General features: G+C 36.5%; 2 protein-coding genes across 14 annotated transcripts; one reads left to right on the top strand and one right to left on the bottom strand.

Moving 5' to 3' along the window:
• Positions 1-1484: 1484 nt before the first annotated feature.
• On the top strand, positions 1485-11333 carry LOC124174963 (exonuclease mut-7 homolog). Of its 4 annotated transcripts, XM_046554682.1 has the most exons (15): positions 1485-1734; positions 1964-2245; positions 2333-2470; positions 2993-3177; positions 3925-4163; positions 4253-4434; positions 4543-4731; positions 4865-5062; positions 5271-5420; positions 6970-7248; positions 7612-7760; positions 7862-8149; positions 8581-8771; positions 8986-9335; positions 9531-9991. In XM_046554682.1, the coding sequence occupies exons 2-15, from the start codon at positions 2092-2094 to the stop codon at positions 9644-9646; spliced, it is 2808 nt and encodes a 935-aa protein (XP_046410638.1). In that variant the 5' UTR covers positions 1485-1734; positions 1964-2091; the 3' UTR covers positions 9647-9991. The 4 variants fall into 4 exon arrangements, with proteins under 4 accessions (XP_046410638.1, XP_046410639.1, XP_046410637.1 ...); XM_046554683.1 differs by lacking the exon at positions 9531-9991 and adding an exon at positions 10269-11333 and having other exon boundaries at positions 1485-2245; XM_046554681.1 differs by having other exon boundaries at positions 1485-2245.
• LOC124174964 (paraplegin) lies at positions 10273-18193 on the bottom strand. Of its 10 annotated transcripts, none has more exons than XR_006869042.1 (11): positions 17545-18168; positions 17067-17387; positions 16111-16342; positions 14781-15095; positions 14450-14618; positions 13929-14287; positions 13510-13820; positions 12581-12766; positions 12323-12448; positions 11656-11935; positions 10273-10457 (listed from the first exon to the last, which is right to left on the bottom strand). XR_006869042.1 is itself a non-coding variant. In XM_046554690.1 (11 exons), the coding sequence occupies exons 3-11, from the start codon at positions 17136-17138 to the stop codon at positions 11738-11740; spliced, it is 1968 nt and encodes a 655-aa protein (XP_046410646.1). In that variant the 5' UTR covers positions 17139-17263; positions 17358-17387; positions 17545-17656; the 3' UTR covers positions 11385-11737. The 10 variants fall into 10 exon arrangements, 8 of the variants coding, with proteins under 8 accessions (XP_046410646.1, XP_046410641.1, XP_046410642.1 ...); XR_006869041.1 differs by lacking the exon at positions 10273-10457 and adding an exon at positions 11385-11569; XM_046554690.1 differs by lacking the exon at positions 10273-10457 and having other exon boundaries at positions 11385-11935; positions 17067-17263; positions 17358-17387; positions 17545-17656.
• Positions 18194-18574: the final 381 nt, after the last annotated feature.

Genomic DNA, 18574 nt, shown 5'->3' with positions numbered 1-18574 from the left:
TCGCATTACTCCCTACTCTCATGCGTTGCCTACTCTGTAATATTGGTAATATCTCTATGCAGAAGATTGTGAAGTAGCTAGCCATGGGTATTCTTTTAAATGAAGCAAAATGACACTACGGTCGCGGGGGTAATGACAGTAACCTACATTTACCGGATCGGTTATGGGACTTTTGAAACGTTAATTGAGTCGGTAACTGTAGGAAATTTCAGTGCCGAAACTCCCCACATCATAATTCGCCTAGTTGCACCGAGATGATGGGAGGTAATGACCGAGCTCCAGAATACCCCATTTAGTTAACTGTCTTTAGCAATCCTTAGTCAATGCCAATGACATAAACTTACAATTAACAACTGTGATTCCGAACTATGTTCGGACCATGTTCGGACGCTCCAGACGGATGCCGTTATCCGTATAAAAAAACGCAGAAGCAGAAGACAACTGTAATCTTAGAGCATAAAAGACTATAACCTACGTATTGGGAAATCTGCCGGGGGCGTGGCTTCTCCTTGCGGCAGAAGCAGTAACTATTCTAAAACGCATTTTTAAATCAGCTTTCGTGTTCTTATGTGAAAGCGTGTATTTATCTACAGTTATTAAACTCGAATTTTCAAAAAAAATTCAATAAAATATGAAATTTTCAATACAAGGAATTTGTGAGTTTGCAAATACTCAGCCTAGTCATAAAAATTTTATTGGTGGTGAAGATATACTTGATGCGGGACATCTAATGAAATGTGGCCTACAGCAATCAGATACTAGTTGTGATAATGAGTATAAAATAATTGCATTCTGTCTCCAAACTTCTCGTTTAAAAGATCCACCGCATGAAATTGTGGGTGCAATATCGCAATTTTGGCTGCAATGAAAAATAAAATTTAATGTTTATTGTTTTTTATTTTTTCTGACAAATATTACACGACAAAAAATTTCGTTTGATATTGATGATAAACAAATAATTATGAAATGAAATTCTATAGGTAATTACTTACATGTTGGTATGAAGTCATTTTTGGTGAAATGTAATGAAAACACTTTTTTTGACTGTGTAACCTCATTCCCAATTTTCAATGCTTTTATCCAAGCTAATCGACGATCAATTACTTCATCTTCACCAAATTTATTTTTGATCACTGCAAAACTAGAATTTGCCGAAGGAAAAGTGTAAAATCGAACTGTATTGTTCTTACTAGACTTGCTATTACACCCATACACGCAGCAGAAAGTTTTATTTTTATTTTCTCGTGGTGGAAACTCCATGATTAAATTTTTTGATCAAATATTGAAATTTAAGATGTTTTTAAGTAATAACTAAGCTCATAGATAATAATTGATTACTTAATATTTAAAAAAAAGTTTAACACTTTTAAACTACATTTCTCACATATTATATTTGATATCAGCAGTTTAAGCTTGACCTGCATAGAGTAGTTTATATTTGATCCGTCAGGTAGCGTATCTGAGTGGATGATTTCCCAATGCTGTAATCGAAAGTCGTGGAACGCCCATAGACTTATAAAGCCAACCAACTCAAAACATAGCCTCTCGCAAGCGTAGCGCATGCTGCTGCTTTTTCATTAAAATGACCAACAGAGTGCGAACTTAAGTTCAACCATCTCCCGTCGGTGGTAGTTCTGATCACGGTTCTGACGGTTCTGCGTGTTCTTTGGTGTGCAATGGTATTGTGTGGGCATTGTGAGGGTCAAAATAGTGGTGACACGCCATGTTTACAAGGTTATATTTCAATAAATTCCATAAATATCGGTTACGGCGTTACGTCAAAAAAACTTGTCACCCCATATTATCATCCGTGATTGTTTCATGGAATTTACAATAATTGTATAATACTATCGCTTTCTCATAGAAATGTTGTGACAGTTAAGTGTGGAATTAGACATTAAAGTACAATTTTTATTAGAATATCATTTTTTATTATCCTTTAACGAAAATACTTAACGAATAGAAACCAAACGCTCACGAAACTGGGCAAAGCTATCACAGAACAACTTGAAAAGTTAAATCAGCAATCCACGTCCTATTGCATGCAGTGGCTATTTATTACAATTGTGATAGACATCCCTCTAGAACTGTATGGCACAACAGTTCAACAGGTGTGGTAAAGACATGGGTACTCAAATTGATGTACCGTTCTTGCAAGAGAAAGAAAATGATTTATCTTACTACACATCAATTGATGATGCCACGAAGACATGGCTGAATACTTTGCATTGTACCTGGGGGTTATGTACGTGATATTTTTACATCCAGCATATTGGTATTCACGTTAAATTAGAATTCCAAATGACATTAATCATTATCTTTGTGTGTTAAGGGAAAAAAAGTGACGGCGTTACCAAAATGCTCACTGATTATTTCAGCACGGCACCAAATCCATATCTGAGCGTCCTACGCATTTTGGTAAATGTCTCGGACAAGTCCATCAAGTCTAAGATGTCTCTCAGCTTTACAGGTTATCATTATTTAAATGTGTAAAGTAATTCACAGAATTTTATACACTTGTCTATATATTGTATAATATTTACATACTCTGGCTGAAGAGTAGTTGATCTTGAGAGACGTGGAACAAGTAAGAATTTGTGACTGCTGTGTTCATACATCACTGTGGGATAGTGTTTTATCGGGTCCTACCTCCTACCAGGGGATGTTCATTGCCAGTTGGGCAGGCGTCAGGGTAAACTGATTGACGGGTGGGGGTGTAGCATTGACTATATCGGGGTAGCTCAGGTGCTGCTTACAGTATGGCACATTCTGTAGTCTTCTGTGTGCGATATACCCTGCTGACTAGAGGGCAACTTATAGCCACTGCGCTGCTGGCTGGTAAATCACCATAGTTTCCACCAGGGACACTAGTTCTGACAAAAGAAAGCAACAGTGTAGAGAATTCTGACCATATCCATGTAAACACCAATGAGGTTCTATTGTGTATCCTCAATATGGATCCTTTATTTCAATCATCTTGCTCTGCCATCAGTTGCAGAGGATTTTTCAAAATGGATTTCATCGAGAAAGGATGTTTACAAGGACTTTTTGCAAGCTGATATAAAATCTGCCACTTTCGACTTGCTGACTATGCAAAAAAACCTGCAACTGACCAAAATTGTGTTCGACACATACAAGCTTGCAGAACACAAAGAATTATTCTTACCTGCATTACAGGTATAACACAAGTATTTGTGTATAAAACTGTATACATTTACCTCACAGTTAAATCTGGTCTTCGCCAGGTGTATTATTGCAACTGATCAATATTTGGTTATATCAAGAGCTTAAATGTAAATTTCCTGCATGACTTCTCAATAATGTACAGAAGAAGCCTACTACATTACATACATATATTTTCATTATTCAAAAAGGTTGCAGTACCACCATTAAAATATAATAATGCTGAAACATATATGCGCAGTAATAGAGAAGTTACGTGCTGAGAAAAACAATCACAAGTCTGATTTTTGTTCTTTTGTACTAGGGCGATGTGTGCGCAAGAAAAGCATTGTACACTTGTTACAAAATGCTACTCGTCATCATATGACATATTCACACATGTGCTCACAGTTTTGCAGAATTACTTCTTGAATTTTTGGATAGTAAAACAATCTGTGTAATATTCTTCAAAAAAATAGTGTTTTGTTGCATGAAATTATGTACAGTACCTTGTGTGTGAATAAGTTACGTGACGTAAAGTAACATTTTGCAGCGACAGTACGATGCTTTCATTACACACGTCACCTTAGTAGACAAGGACTGATATACCACTCGTGAGGGCCTCTCACAGCATGTGCTTCCCTACTGATCTTCCTGGTGGGTATTACTTAAGAAAGCGGATACAAGGCAAACACCACAATATGTGGCCCAAAAAATAGCCGCCCCTTTATTTAATAATACTTCTCGATTTCTTGGTTACAGAATATGATAACAGAAAAGAGGTACAAGGATGCTGCTCAATACGCATGTATTTTGCATTTGCAATCATATTTTCTAAACCCTGAGGTGTTGCTGCTGCCCCTAATTTTACAGAATAAACTGACTTTAGTCGATGATCTTCTAGTGAATTGTATGGAAGCTCAAAAAGCTCTAATAACATACTTGGATGATCTCTTGGCCTCAGGCAAAAATATAGAAGCTGCATTAGAAGCTTTTGTGGAGTAAGTTTTGTATCTTCAATCGTCACATTTTTCTTATCCTTACACAAGACCATCCCATTTCAATTTTGAACCTTTCATTATTATTTCAGTCGCAATCAAATACCAGAGGTAAAGATATCGACAATGCAACTGCGCCCGATGAATAAGTTGGTCGGACGTTTGGCAAAACAGTACAACTTGCCACCAGAATATTGTCCCAATTTGAATCAGAGACGAGGCGAAGGGGCACTGAAATTTTTAATTTACAAACGCTACGTCGACTGTAAAATTCGTAAGTTTTATGAGACTAGAAAATCTCATTATTAGCAAATGCCAAGCGGTGATTATGCTTTTCAAACTTTATCAACCATATGACATAAACACTTGCCAATCACTTTAGGTGGAGAAAGTTGGAATGAAATGGTTCGTGAAACAGTCGGAACAGACTCTCGGCTGCAGTTTGAGTTGGTCAAATCGTTGGCGCAAGCAAATGACACCAAAGAAGCTCTGCGGTGGGCAAAGGATTATAAAATGCCTAAAGATCAGTGGCCATGGGCTCTGGTAGACTGTGCAGAGGTAGAGCTCAAAGGTAGGTTGCGATTTCAACTGATCTATTTGCATTCTCACATGCGGGTTGTGTGAGAAATACACCAGTTGTCTGATGAATATTTTGAAGATTGGGTTTTGAATTAATCGATAATATTTGTGTTTTCTAATCAAAGATTTGAATACTAACCCTGAAGTTGCTGCGGAAGAAAACTGGGACGTAGAAGAAGATCCGATACGATATCATACTCTACATTTACCTAGAGGAAGCATCAAAATAGTAAATGATACACGAACATTTGAGGAGTTTCTAACCAAAGGTTTGAAAGAAGTGAAGATTGTCGGAATAGATTCGGAATGGAAGCCTAGTTTTGGTAATTGAATCCATTGGAATTCAAATTCTAAGACATGTAGATGCGATATGTAGGAGTTGATCACAATTGTGGATTCTTGCACAGTTTTTTGCAAATCCGCGTTAAAAGTACAAATTTGGTATTTGCCAACTTATCATATCACCTTTCTGAAAATTACTTTGAATGGAGCTTGCTTGGACTTGAGAAATAATATGTCGCCGGTTTTTAGGTACAAAGCAGAGCGATTTGGCTCTCATACAAATAGCCACCAAGACCACCGTATATATACTCGATGTTATCAGTACGGGAAAAGAGCTGACCGATTTATGGGCCAAGATTGGAATAATGTTGTTTGACAATAAAAATATTTTGAAGCTTGGTAAGGTTCAGAAATTCATATAAATCATTCTACAGTTCTCAGAGTTCAAGGTGGAATATCATGGATCCTTGATTTGCAAATTATACATTTATCCAACAGCAGTAAATTTGTAAATATAGAATTGTACCAGAAAAACTACACAAGCCAAGGTGGATTTTAACCAATCCAAGGCCATCGGTCTCATCCGTTACCATCTATGTAACCTACATCACAGACAACAGGCACAGCCTCAAATCAGTTAAAATCCAACTTGGTTTGTAGACGATTGATATCGTATTCGTGCCATCAGAATTATAACTTTCATCTCAATCAGCTCTAATTCGCACTGATGTCTACTCACGTAACTCACTGAAACTAGTTCAGATAGATAATCGTATTGAAATTGCTTTCTAACTAGTACATTTTGAGAAATATAACAGTACGTAGGTATACCCAGCCTCGAATTCATAGTGAATAATAACAAGACATACAACACGTCCCGAGTTTTTCCTAACTCATTGTCTTTTTTCTTAACCCTTAAAGAACGGTTGTCCACTCGAGTGGACATATCTATACTTTGAAATTGCATTAAAAAAAAACGTTACACTTGTCAAATCGGTATTTTAAGAGATGGATTTTGTCAACATTTCCACTAATTATCTAACTAAATATATTGGAGACTGTCCCTTCATTTAAGTATGTTGTCTAGTCGAGAAAGTGCAGCCAAAGTAGTAGAAAACCGATGCATGTAATTTTCGGTTCCAATATAGGCTATTTAAAATTAATTTTTTGTTTGGAAAAAAACATTTATGTTTCCAGAATAGTTTCAAATGTGATGAAACAAAATATCTAAGATCGGTACCTATAAATGCAGGTTGTAAATTAAAAAAATATTTCGTGTCCACTAAGTTGTACCAAGAAAAAAAACAAAAAATTTTCAAGTGCGCATCAAAATTTCGGCAGAGCATCTCAAATAGTATATCTCATCCAAATATGAGCTCATGATATCGATATTTAGATGTGCCTATTTTGTTTTTCCCATTTTCCATTTAAATAACACGTAAAGAAAATGGAATAGACTTAGAACTTTTTTTTATCGTAAACGACTTGACTTATAAACTATCTAAATAGAGATTGTTATCGGAAATTTCACGCTCTATAAGGAAGTATTTACATAAAATTTTTTTAACTCTAACGGATTACGAGATATTCGCATAGGACTCAATGTTTACAGGCGAATATCTCGTAATCTCGTCTCGTAATTATTTTTTTTTTTTTGACACACCCTAGTGCCCACTGTAATGGACGTGCGTATAACATATGATATAGGTTTAGGAAAATTCTGAAAACAATCGGACATCCTGTTTGAAAGATACAGAATCAAAACACGTTAAGAGAATTTTTTTTTCCATAGGGTTAACTAAATAACGTACATGGTCAAAATCCGACTGCAATAAATTTGCAAGGTCTTCTGATTTATACGCTTATAATCAGATTTATATGTATAAACAACAGTTATCCCCCATGCTTACATTTATTTGTATTTCTGAATACAAATTTTCAATCCCAGGATTCGGTCTAGCCCATGATATCGGCATGATTAGAGAGAGTCTTCCGGCATTGGCAAGTATTAAAGCCACAGGCCAGGGATATATGGACCTACTGCATCTTTGGAGAAAACTGACAAAAGAGCATTGCTTTCAGTTTCCCTACAAGGGTGATTCAGCTTTTACGAACGAAAGCTTGAGCAAGTTAGTTGAGCTCTGTATGGGTCATAGACTAAATAAATCGGATCAATTTTCCAACTGGGAACGAAGGCCATTACGGGAGAGTCAACTGACTTACGCTGGTAAGCAAATTAAATCTGTTACATGTATACTACTGCAATGATAAAATCTTTCTAACCATAGCAATTATAATATTCTTTTTGTAATATTAGGCTTCACAGTGGTTCACCTATTGCCCTAAAACTCCGTATTTTTTGTTATTTGCAATATTGTATAAGCACTAGGAAGCTGAAACTTTTCCCTCGATGCATCCCGAAGTACACTAATGCCTCCTAAATCACACCTAATTTTATCAATTTTATCATTTATCAATTAGTTTTCTAGTATAAACAAGGAAGCTAGCACAGTGAATAAAGCCTTTGCTAAAAGTAGGCTTAACTGTACTCGTAAGATTAAGCGTATGTAAACTCACTTTATAATTTAAGCTTTGGACGCATACTGTTTGTTGGAAATATTCGAGGTGCTCAGAGTTCAGTGTGCACGTCTGGATGTTGCATTTGACGAACTTTGCGCAGAGACCCAACATATTCCGCCCAAACTGCCGAAAAAAAACCTTAAAAAACAAGCTGCAAAGGTAAAACTCACTGGTGAAGTGGAATATCCTTTTTTGACATTAATAAATATAACAAAGAAGCAAATGCATCTTCATTGACGAAATATGAAATTTTTTAATAGGCTGGCTCAGGAACTTCGAGCATTTCGATCCACACAGCAGAGAGCAGTGTTCAGAAATTTGATCAGAAGAATACAGAAAATATCAAGATGGAACCATGGACAGGTATGCAAGCAGCACATGAATGGCGTGTTGTATGTGATTCTATGCTCGGTGGTTTAGCAAGACAGTTACGTATGTGCGGATGTGATTGCATTTATGTTGAGTTTGACCGAAGAGGAGACCAGTCGGCTAAGATAGCTATGCAACAAAAACGTGTGTTCCTAACGCGAGGTAGCGCATACAACAGGGTGAGTATAATATTTGTATGTGATACAGTTCAGTTTCTTAGCTAAACGTGTTGGCATACGCATATACATTAGGGTGTTTCGGAAAAAAAAAAAAAATTTCGAATTAATTATTAAATTAATAAATTCAAAATCTGTAAATGTAAATAAAAATGTTAAAAAAAGTAAAAAATCAAATGAGGCTAATTTTCCGCATAGCGTAGAATGCTTGTCTTTTTACCGAATCTTTCTTTTAACCCGAACAAACTTTTTAGAGGATGCCACTTTGGAAAATTGCAAACTATTTCCTTCTCAGAAACACCCTAATATAACGTGTACACCAGGTTGGTTCTTCCTAATTGGTCAGTCAATACAGTTCAATTGATATGGACTACAAAAACTTTCACCGCTGTATTGTAACGTACGCTAAACTATTATTATATAAAAATTTTCAGTTTGCTCCCTCCATCGGGCAAGGCTATTGCTACAGAGTACTGGAGGATAAACCGGAAGATCAACTGAAAGAAGTTTTAAATAACTTTAGAGTCTTGGTTATGCCAAAGGACATTTTTAGCAGATGCCAGATTTGCAACTATGATGAATTCGTACAAGTGTCTAGGAATACTATTTTTGAGTTGGAAAAAAGGTAAATTCGCATTGTAGTATCAGAAGAAATTTTTCACGCCTGTTTGTTCAACTATCTGTTACGTAGTACATTCATCTGTAAGTGATGTATTGTACATATGTATAAATATGGAGACGAATGGAGTCTCGCAGATCGGCATCACAGAATATAATTAAGCAAATGTCTGGATCATGTTTGCGAAGCGATTATAATCTGTCGAAATTCTGTGTTACAGTTTCACAAAAATTAGGCACCGAAATGACCATAAGTTTCACCAAGGTATATTTAGAGATGTCGATAATGTAACCGCTGCTTCTACTGCCACAGACAGCGATACAAATTTAATATCAAATCAGGATTCAAAGTTAATTCACGAAAAACGGGGAACGTTTTACAATTGCAACCGTACATGGCGTCTCACTACAGAGACACTAGATATTGCCAGCTGTGCCACCAGGCATAGGGTTACAGTGCAATTGGATAAAGTACCACCAAACGTGTTGAAAAACGTTGAACAGTTTTATATTTGCGAATGCTGCGGAAAGGTATATTGGGACGGATCACACATGGAGCGAACTCTGAATGGTACTTTGAGAGATATAATTGTGTGGCAATGAATATAGCTATATTAATATGCAACAGAACAGTATACATATATGATCACTGATAGAAATATGACAATATTTAAGTGTAAAAATCCGAAAATCTTCGACCTGCGGAAAGGTCAAGTACCAGTGAGCAGGTACTTTTGACACACTATTAATGTAGCGTGTTATACAGGAAATAAGTATTCAATGAAAGTGACCATTCGAGCCAGTCAAGGTGAATCTGTGTCCTGCACTACTACCACTCTGATTGCCCACTTTCGCCCGATATGTAGGCATACAAACGTTTGACTTATTCTTTGTATTGTCTAAGTAATTCCACAACCACAGCATCAGTACCAGCATAAAATATCACGTTGTGAATATGTATCAAATTGAATGTCATTGATGTAGAAAGCATGATGATATTCAATAAGTACCTACATATCGCATACATGCGGGCAGTAATTTTCCGGAAATTGCGTGAGATATCTAGATCTGTTTTTGTGATATGTCGTGATGTTTTTTGGTAATGATTTTGTAATCGCACTTGCGCTAGTGGCGAAAATACAACCTGGCCAATCGACACGTGTATATTGTGTTCCTCGATTATTCAACAAATATTGTGTTATTAATAAATAAACTTATGCACCAACATTTCTTCAATCGTTGGCAATAATTTATCAATTTCCTTGTATTTATATTTGTAATGAATTGCCGCATTGTTGTCTACTGTTTGAGATTCGTGGAGCGGCAACTATTAACTTATGCTCAGGAATCCATCTTGCACACTTTAAAAAAATGTATTCTTCCGCCTGGATAATTCTTTGCGAAAAATTCACGATTTTTTTATGCTTTTGTTTCATGTTATGACTGACCATGCTGACTAATGTTTCGAACGGGGATTGCTTTGGCATCGGGTGTCAATAATCAGATCGTTTCTGGCACAAAGTTTATCTCAAACAAATAAATACATGTATTCCAAATTATTTATCAATTTATCACTAACCTAAATCCAATTCGGGTCAGGCAGTTACGTAACATCTGATGTATCGGTATTATTTGAATGTGAAATCAGTTCGGCAGGTACGTGCGAAATGAGCATAAACCGAGAACAGTCCATCTATAAATTATATCAAACATTGGTGAAATGCTGTCTATCTCGCTTCTCAACCCTTTTAGTTGGTTGCTGATGTAAATATTAGGCGAATGTCCTGTTTCGACATTGTTCGTATATTTTTGTTTTTCAAATCTTGTTCTTGTACTTGAATAATATTACAAGTTATACATGCAATGACATATTATCGAAGCAACGCTAATAGTATCGGTTTCGCTACAGAAACTGGTTCTATATGTAACTGAGAGATGAAATGGGCATATCAATGAGTATTTGACACCGTTTTAATACCTTCAATACAGGGAAACGGAATTCGTAAAAAATTAGTGAAACTATTTCTTGAAAAACTCTATCACTCCCGTAACATCAGAACCAACAAACCTTGAAATATTTACTACAGTATTTAAAACATGGCACTGATCAAAAGTTTCATTCTGCGATTTTATATTTCCACATGTTTTTCAACAGTTCTATACGTAGTGTGAAAAAATTATATGTAATTTTTTTCGATAACTAAACTATTTTAAGTTGTTTGTAATTGATCAATAATATTTCACCCTTTGATTTTTCTACTCAATTAACGAATATTCAGAATATTAAAAATAGGCTGAGTATCCCTTACGGAAATCAAGTGATTTCTTCGTTGTTTTTTTAATTCTCATAGCACCCTAACAACTCGTCAACATCATTTCTCAATTCCGACAACTCGGCAAGAAATTAGAAGGGAAAAACGCCATTACAAACATTTCCTTTCATCTCAGGCGTAAATATCTCTCTTGATGTAAAACAAGTGTCACTCAACACTTTGCGTCAACCAAGTGCTCGTGGGTATTGATTGGATATAAGTGACTCAGTATTATTGACTACTTAATACTTAAACTCGTGTAAATACAAAATGTATAAGATAATGAATCAGACGGTCATTTTAGAACATTTTTCATCAATACATTCATTTATTTGCTTTCTTTCATCTCGCCCTAAAGATATGGTGCGTAGTCAATGCAACTGCCCTCTAGTAAGAACTGCAAACCCATATTCAACATCTGCTGTTGGAATAGGTGCACTGTTTTTCTTGCGCTCTATTTACATGTTCTTGTAATTGATTACAGTGACAACAGCTATATAGGTGAACCGAGTTCTGTAAGTGTTGTTTAAACCTTAGAGAAGACGTCCAACCATAATGCAACGAAGTCATAGTCAATACCATAGTCAATAAACATTGCCACTCTGTCCGTCACCAACACACGATGAGAAGATATGCCGGTAAATCTTTCTTCTGCAGATTACTAGCTGGAACTTGGTTCGGAATCGTTTGTTTCTATAGGTTTGGTCGACGAGGGCTGCGTGGTGTCCTGGAGTGAACCGACGGATGCTTCAAAGTCAGCTGGTTCAATTAAATTTTTTCGCCCATGTGGAGGTGGGCCAATCAATGCTACGACATCGTTGTAGTTTAATGTTTCCTTATCCAACAGTGTTTCGGCTAACTGTAAGAATAAACTGTATGTGTATTTTGAAGAGCCATACTTTCGTATGCTAGCATGTCAGTTGATATTTTGTACAAGTCAACTCACCCTAACTTCAATAGACCCACATCACCTCTAAATTGACTGACGATTTTCTATATTTTAAACTATACAAAACTACAGAAAAAATTCTGTAAATTATCTTACTTTTTTTCTGGTCTCTGTTTCAAAGATAGTGAATCTTGACTTTCCAGTCTAAAATTTTTCAGCAAACGTGGCTTAAAAGTCAGGTGACTTTAGTTCAAAAATAGTTCTGATAAAAGCCTTACTTTTCGCTTGATCTTTTCTAACAAATATTTATAATCTATTATTTTGTCAAAAGAGACGGCATGTAGCAACGATAATTACCAGCACAAGTTTGTCTCTTTCAGCAATAAGTACTTGTTCGGTTCTTTTATAGGCCTGGCTAATCAATCGCCTTGCTTCTACATCCATCATATTAGCGAGCTTCTTGCTGTAGGGTTTTTTGGATTTCTGAAACAGGGATGTCGTACCTTACAGTAAATATAATGCAAGGAGTTTTCTTTGAGAATGACACTACAACGGACGCACAAGAGTGATTTTAAATCAAGCATGATCGAATCATTGTTTAAAAACAATATTTACCTGACCGGTTACTTCTTTATCAAACGATAGCAAACCCACTGTAGAATTCATGCCAAATTGTTGCACCTGGGCATAAGCCATTTCGGTAACCTTTGTCAGATCATTTTGAGCTCCGGTTGTGACTCGATTAAATGTGACACTTTCGGCCACTCGACCGCCAAGAGCCATGCACATTCGGTCGAACAGCTGCAGATTGTATTCATATGAATAATCAATCGAACTGAGATACATTCAGTTCTTAAATTACAAGCATCTCAGTAATTTCAGAATCGTAATTCAGTAATTATCTTTATTCACGACTCAACCATAATGTTCTTGTTGACCACAAAAGCGGAACGAAAGTGGCATATTATTTCTTCTTTACTGTTTTTCCCCCATCTGTGCGTAAAAAATAGCACTTTTAGTTTTTCAGTTTTTCAGTTTTTCTGGTTTTCCTTTTTTTTTTTTTTTCATTTTGACCTACATCTCTCTGTATTATATTTTAATACTTGCAATAATATTATAGTTTTCTGACTGATAGATCGTACTTACACATAAAAGAAAAACACTTTCAAGTCAATAATGCGATCAGAGTTGAGTCGGAAATAAAGTCCTGTATGTAACAGAAGAATAAAACCCCATTATTCCCTCGTTACACAGTGTACTACTTTAAAATCAAGAGACACCGTCAATTACTGACCTAAGCTCTGAAATATACTTTTTACGAGGTACCATTACTATAGAACTGATCCAGATCATTCAACTCGCATTGTACGATCTTTCACCTTATACAGACACAAATATGTAATTATTTAACCTGAATATAGCTGGAGATTTATACTCATTAAATACACCAAAATTTGGTTGTATCTGACATTCCGAATTTCAATCAGATTATGTTTAGTCATATATGTATCGCACAATTCCAAACACCAAGTGATGTAAAATACCTGCTCTGTAGTATATAGCTTTTGATCAGTAGGTGTATACTGTGCAAATCCCAGGGCAAGATTAGTTCTTGGAATGATAGAGACCTTCAATAGGGCATCGGTATGCTCTAGCATCCATCCAACAAGAGCATGCCCAGCTTCATGATACGCTACTGTACGTTTTTCTGTAGGTGACATCGCATGTTGTCTCTTTTCTGTTCCTCCTACCATACGTTCGACTGCGTATTCAAGATCTACAGAGCCTACGATTTTTTTTTTGAATCTGGCTGCGTGCAACGCTGCTTCATTGCAAACGTTTGCAATATCCGCTCCTGTGAAATAGTTATGTTGGGAAATGTTCAACACTCGTTAGTCATATGACCTAAGTGTCACATGATTTCATTATAAAAAAAAAGAAGAAAAAAAAAATGCTTAATCACCGCTGAATCCAGGAGTGAGGTAAGCCAACCTCTTGGAATACACCTCGGGTCCTTGTTCCAGCTTTATTCCCTTGAGATGATGCTTGAATATTTGCTCTCGCTCATCAACTGTTGGTAAATCGATCAATATATGCCTGTCGAATCTGCCAGGTCTAAGTAGAGCCTTATCTAACACATCTGCTCGATTTGTCGATGCTAGCATAATGACACCTTCTTTAGAAGCCATTCCATCCATTTCTACCAGCAGTTGATTCAACGTCTGATCAGACTCGCTAGATGACGAACCACTATCTGACATTCCTGAGGACCGTTTTTTCCCGATTGCATCGATCTCATCGATATATATTATGCAAGGCGCCCTGAATGTGAAATAGTTTGTGTATAAAAGCATGTTATGTATGTATATTTACAAAAAACATAACAAGAAGTTTCCACAATACTAATGTATGAAGATAATTTTTATTTCTCCTTTCAACTAATGTAGCCAAATGAATTTTATTATGATTTGGTTTCCTTTTTACCGTGATTTTGCTTCCTTAAATAAGTCTCTAACCCTAGCTGCACCCAACCCACCAATCATTTCAATGAACTCCGAGCCATTCATAGACAAAAACGGTACATTTGCCTCTGTTGCTACAGCCTTGGCCAAGAGTGTTTTTCCGCAACCAGGAGGACCCAAAAGTATAGCACCTGCAAACAGTGTTGACGTAGGACTATTATGTCTACATGCAATGTGATCAAATGAATACTTAATAGTGCGTATTCCTATTTATAAACTTGTTAATAGCGAATAATCACACAGTCGATACAAAGTACCCAATTATTTGTATACTGATGAAAAATTACAAGCACCTTTCGGTACCTTCGCCCCTAGAGTTTTGTAATGCTCTGGATGTTTCAAGTAATCAACAAATTCCATCACTTCGGTCTTTGCCTCCTTCAGGCCAGCGACATCGTCAAAGCGTACACCCTTGCCCCTACCAGTTAATGGATCAACAAGAGTGAATTTCGCACGAGTCATTTGGCGAAAGCCTTCCATATTGATAGACGGTTTTACAGAACGAAGGCGACTGATAAGAAATGCAAGTAGAGCACCTGCAAGAAGAACCATCATCGTTTGGCCTGTAGTAATATGACCGCGATCATAGGAAATTGGCACTCGATCCTCTGAAACATGAAAGTGTGATATCATTATTCAAGAGATAAATAGAACAAGACAGAAGACTAAGACCATAGCTCAGTTCAAAAATATGTGGACTATTTTAAACTGATCATTATTGATTACAACACAATCTGATTTCATGAGACGATCTACAATAATATGTGATGATGGTGGTTTATCTTGTGTTGGAACCTGTGCATTCATTGTAGGTTATTAAGGATTGCAAAAAGAAACTTTATTTGGATATTCTGGTTTCTAAAAATGTCTTCGCTAAGTTGAATAAATTTCTTTGTTTGCTTGTAAATGTACATGTATGAATAATACATCACTCATGAAACGAACGTGTTCAATTGTAGTAAATCGAAATGATGAAACTTGGAAAACGTCTTAAAATCAAGATGAGTGAGAACAAAAAATCAAGATATACGACATCCACTCGGTAGAAGTTGATAATGATAAGTAATTATAAACCGGCAGGAATCTTTCAAGAATCAGAGTGCACGACAATCCTAATAAGCAAATCCCATAGCATTTCGAGTGTTATGGTACGAAATAAAAAAAGTGATTCGATTAGCACTTAAAATTATTCCAAAATTCGAAATGTTGCTGCAAAATTCAGAGAATTTTGCATCCATTGTGTTGGTAAATGGTAATTAAGCTTGACTTTTGATACACGCGAGAAAGCAACAAACCCAATATTTTTAGGTGCAAATTTATATTCTATGTAATGTTAGGGTGTGACTGAACCGAATAGAAAAACTGTTCATAGTTTCAACATCAACTGATCGCTACAGCATTTAATCACCACGATTCATATTTGGATACAAACAATAATTCAATCTAGTCTCCAAGCAGTCAAACCCTGTTATGATCCTGACACAATATATTTCCTAAACGATCAAGTAACCAATGCTCTACCTGTCGCAATACAAGTACACATTTTTGATAAACTGGTTGTAAATTCCTAAGGGGATGTGAAAACTCGAGTTTGTAGATCAGGTGTCACATTCTTGACAGTACCTTGTCTTATGTTGAGTTTGTCTTCAGCAGCTCTCAATTTTTCTTCGAAACGATCTAAGTCGCCTACCGTCATTAGGTGTGTAACGTTTCCAATCTTACGGCCTTTAATTACAGCGTCTGGGTGTAAGATTATAATTACCATGTCTATTTGAGGTCGAAGTATCAACTCTTTCACTTCACCTTTGGAGAGCATGTGATGGAGAAAATCATTCCAGGACACGTACACAATCTGCTAGACAAGTTATTCAAGTTATGTGCTTCAGGTTTTACATATTTAGCATTTTCATATACATTACATATCTCGTATAATGACAAGGTTCAGACTGGTAACATTAACATAATAAAACATTCTGAACAAAATAGCTGTTTTCCAACTTCAGATTGACTTTGAAGGACATGAGTTTTCAAAATATGTATTTTTTCCTTTACTATGCTTCACGAAATTCCAGACAAATGTAAAATCGTAAATTTATATTTTTGTAATAAGAGTGCATTGTTACATTAATGCTACAAACCTTGTCATTGTATATACAGGGTCGTTCGTGACTATTGTCCCATAGGCTGCCAAGCAACAATGTATTCCTTGTTAAAATCGATAACTAAAAATTGGGTTGCACACGCTAGGAAATTCTTCGGTTTCGAATAAAAGCCATTCGATTAACCAACTTGGTAGCATCAGAATTGATTACCACACACAGGGATGATAAACCGGGATACTACGCAGCGTAGTGATGAAATAACGATCCGCCAGTCCTGTTCTAGGTCATTAAAAGCTTCCAGATTGGTCAATTTCAAACAGCTGTAATTCGCGTATATAAAATTTTTTATAGAAATGCAATAGACGTTTCAGTTGCAGATTGCTACGAGAAATAAGTTGGTAGTTTATAGGACTGTACTCCAGGATCACCCTGTAGTTTCGGCAAGAATTGAACCATGGGATCTGCATATACACTCACCTCCCGTTGACTATTATTCGGTGTTAGCATGGTCACGAAGCTGACAATCAGCCAGAAAAATGTAAGCCACATTAAATACTTGGAAATAAGACCAGAAACTTTTTCATTGTCATTTTTATTCGGATTATCTCCTGAGCTTTGAGATGAGGGCTCTCCAGAACCACCGCCACTCGCCGCCTTATTGCTATTGTTCGTACCTGTGGTACAGAAGCATCTGGCATTATAAAAGCAGCGTAGTTTTGAATCACTATCGAATCCGCTGCGTCGTAAAACGGTATAAATGGCGCATACCTCCTTATGCATTCGCATACGCATTTGACCCTAAAAAATAATTACAGTCATTTCATCGTTCTCCCACATCCTCAAATATTGCATCTTAAAAGAATTACTGAATACTGAATTTGATCTATTTATTTCTCATAACTATCGATATGAGACTAGGAAAATACAAGTCGGGCATATTATATGATTTTCTTACCTGAAACGACAGGCATTGTGAGATTCGAAGGGCGCGATTCAGGACTAGTCTGAAATTAGGTCTACTCAGTACCGACTCGTATTTTCCCGCAACAGTTGACGCCAACTTAAAAATGTCGTTCACCGAAGGTAAATATCGTTTCGGACATTTAATAACGCGCTGCATATTCTTCAATTTAGTTTTACAATCACTGTGACCACGAGTATGCTATGCAATGCATGAGAATAGGTTAGGGCCCGGATTGTAATCGAACACGGGCATACATATATTTATGTTACATAAAGGACAAAACTACAACAGACACTTGATCACGTGCGACGAATCTTTTAATATTTCACAAATGAGAAAGTGATTGATAATCCGCTTATACGACTCCTTACGTAAATCTCAAGATAAACTTTATTTTAAGAAACATTCTCATATTTGTGGCTATGCTGAAGCCCGAATAATCCGCAGACGACAAACCATTTGTAGGATATCAGTCTGGGGTGTATTCCGAAATCACGGTCTTAAATACAGATCTTGCAACGAAGGTAGTGGGGGTGGCTCATTTCACGGGCGCTGATTTATCTCACTTTGCGGTCGCCAGGTCGGCGTTGTGATCGAGGGATGGATAATCAACGCGTGCGCAATGCAGCGCCAACCTAATAATAATATTATTATTGTTGTTATTACAAGTAATGAATTGTTATGAATGAAAGTAGTTAATATAAATATTAGTGTGATATAATTATTATGAATGATATATGTATGGAGACTAGAGGCAAAGAGTATCATTACAGTATGACGCATGGGCTGATTTTAGGTTATATGCTTCATTTCAAATATAATTTCCGTGGCACATTTTCATCCCTACCCCACGTACATCCCTAGATAACAGCGCCGCGACATGGTTATTTCGAACACTTAAAACACGGACTACAAGAGAACCACGCCGCTCTGTAGAAAATTGGCTTCGTTGCAAGACCTGTATGTAAGACCGTGCCCAGACCACAGTAGTCGCAGTCAACAACGTCACAAATTTCATGAC

This window comes from Neodiprion fabricii, chromosome 2 (assembly GCF_021155785.1).
Source record: "Neodiprion fabricii isolate iyNeoFabr1 chromosome 2, iyNeoFabr1.1, whole genome shotgun sequence".
NCBI classification, from domain to species: domain Eukaryota; kingdom Metazoa; phylum Arthropoda; class Insecta; order Hymenoptera; family Diprionidae; genus Neodiprion; species Neodiprion fabricii.
Note: the sequence above shows the minus strand (reverse complement) of the source record. Positions and strands in the feature narration are given on the sequence as shown.

Excerpts from the sequence above, each read along its gene's own strand:
- LOC124174963 (XM_046554682.1), top strand. The coding sequence starts at position 2,092 with ATGGCACAACAGTTCAACAGGTGTGGTAAAGACATGGGTACTCAAATT. Across the intron at positions 4,732-4,864 it reads TGCAGAGGTAGAGCTCAAAG|ATTTGAATACTAACCCTGAA; the intron begins GTAGGTTGCGAT and ends TTCTAATCAAAG. Across the intron at positions 5,421-6,969 it reads TAAAAATATTTTGAAGCTTG|GATTCGGTCTAGCCCATGAT; the intron begins GTAAGGTTCAGA and ends TTTCAATCCCAG.
- LOC124174964 (XM_046554685.1), bottom strand. The coding sequence starts at position 17,709 with ATGCAGCGCGTTATTAAATGTCCGAAACGATATTTACCTTCGGTGAAC. Across the intron at positions 12,767-13,509 it reads AGCTATATACTACAGAGCAG|CTGTTCGACCGAATGTGCAT; the intron begins GTATTTTACATC and ends TACAATCTGCAG. Across the intron at positions 11,936-12,322 it reads AAAGAGACAAACTTGTGCTG|TTAGCCGAAACACTGTTGGA; the intron begins GTAATTATCGTT and ends TTATTCTTACAG.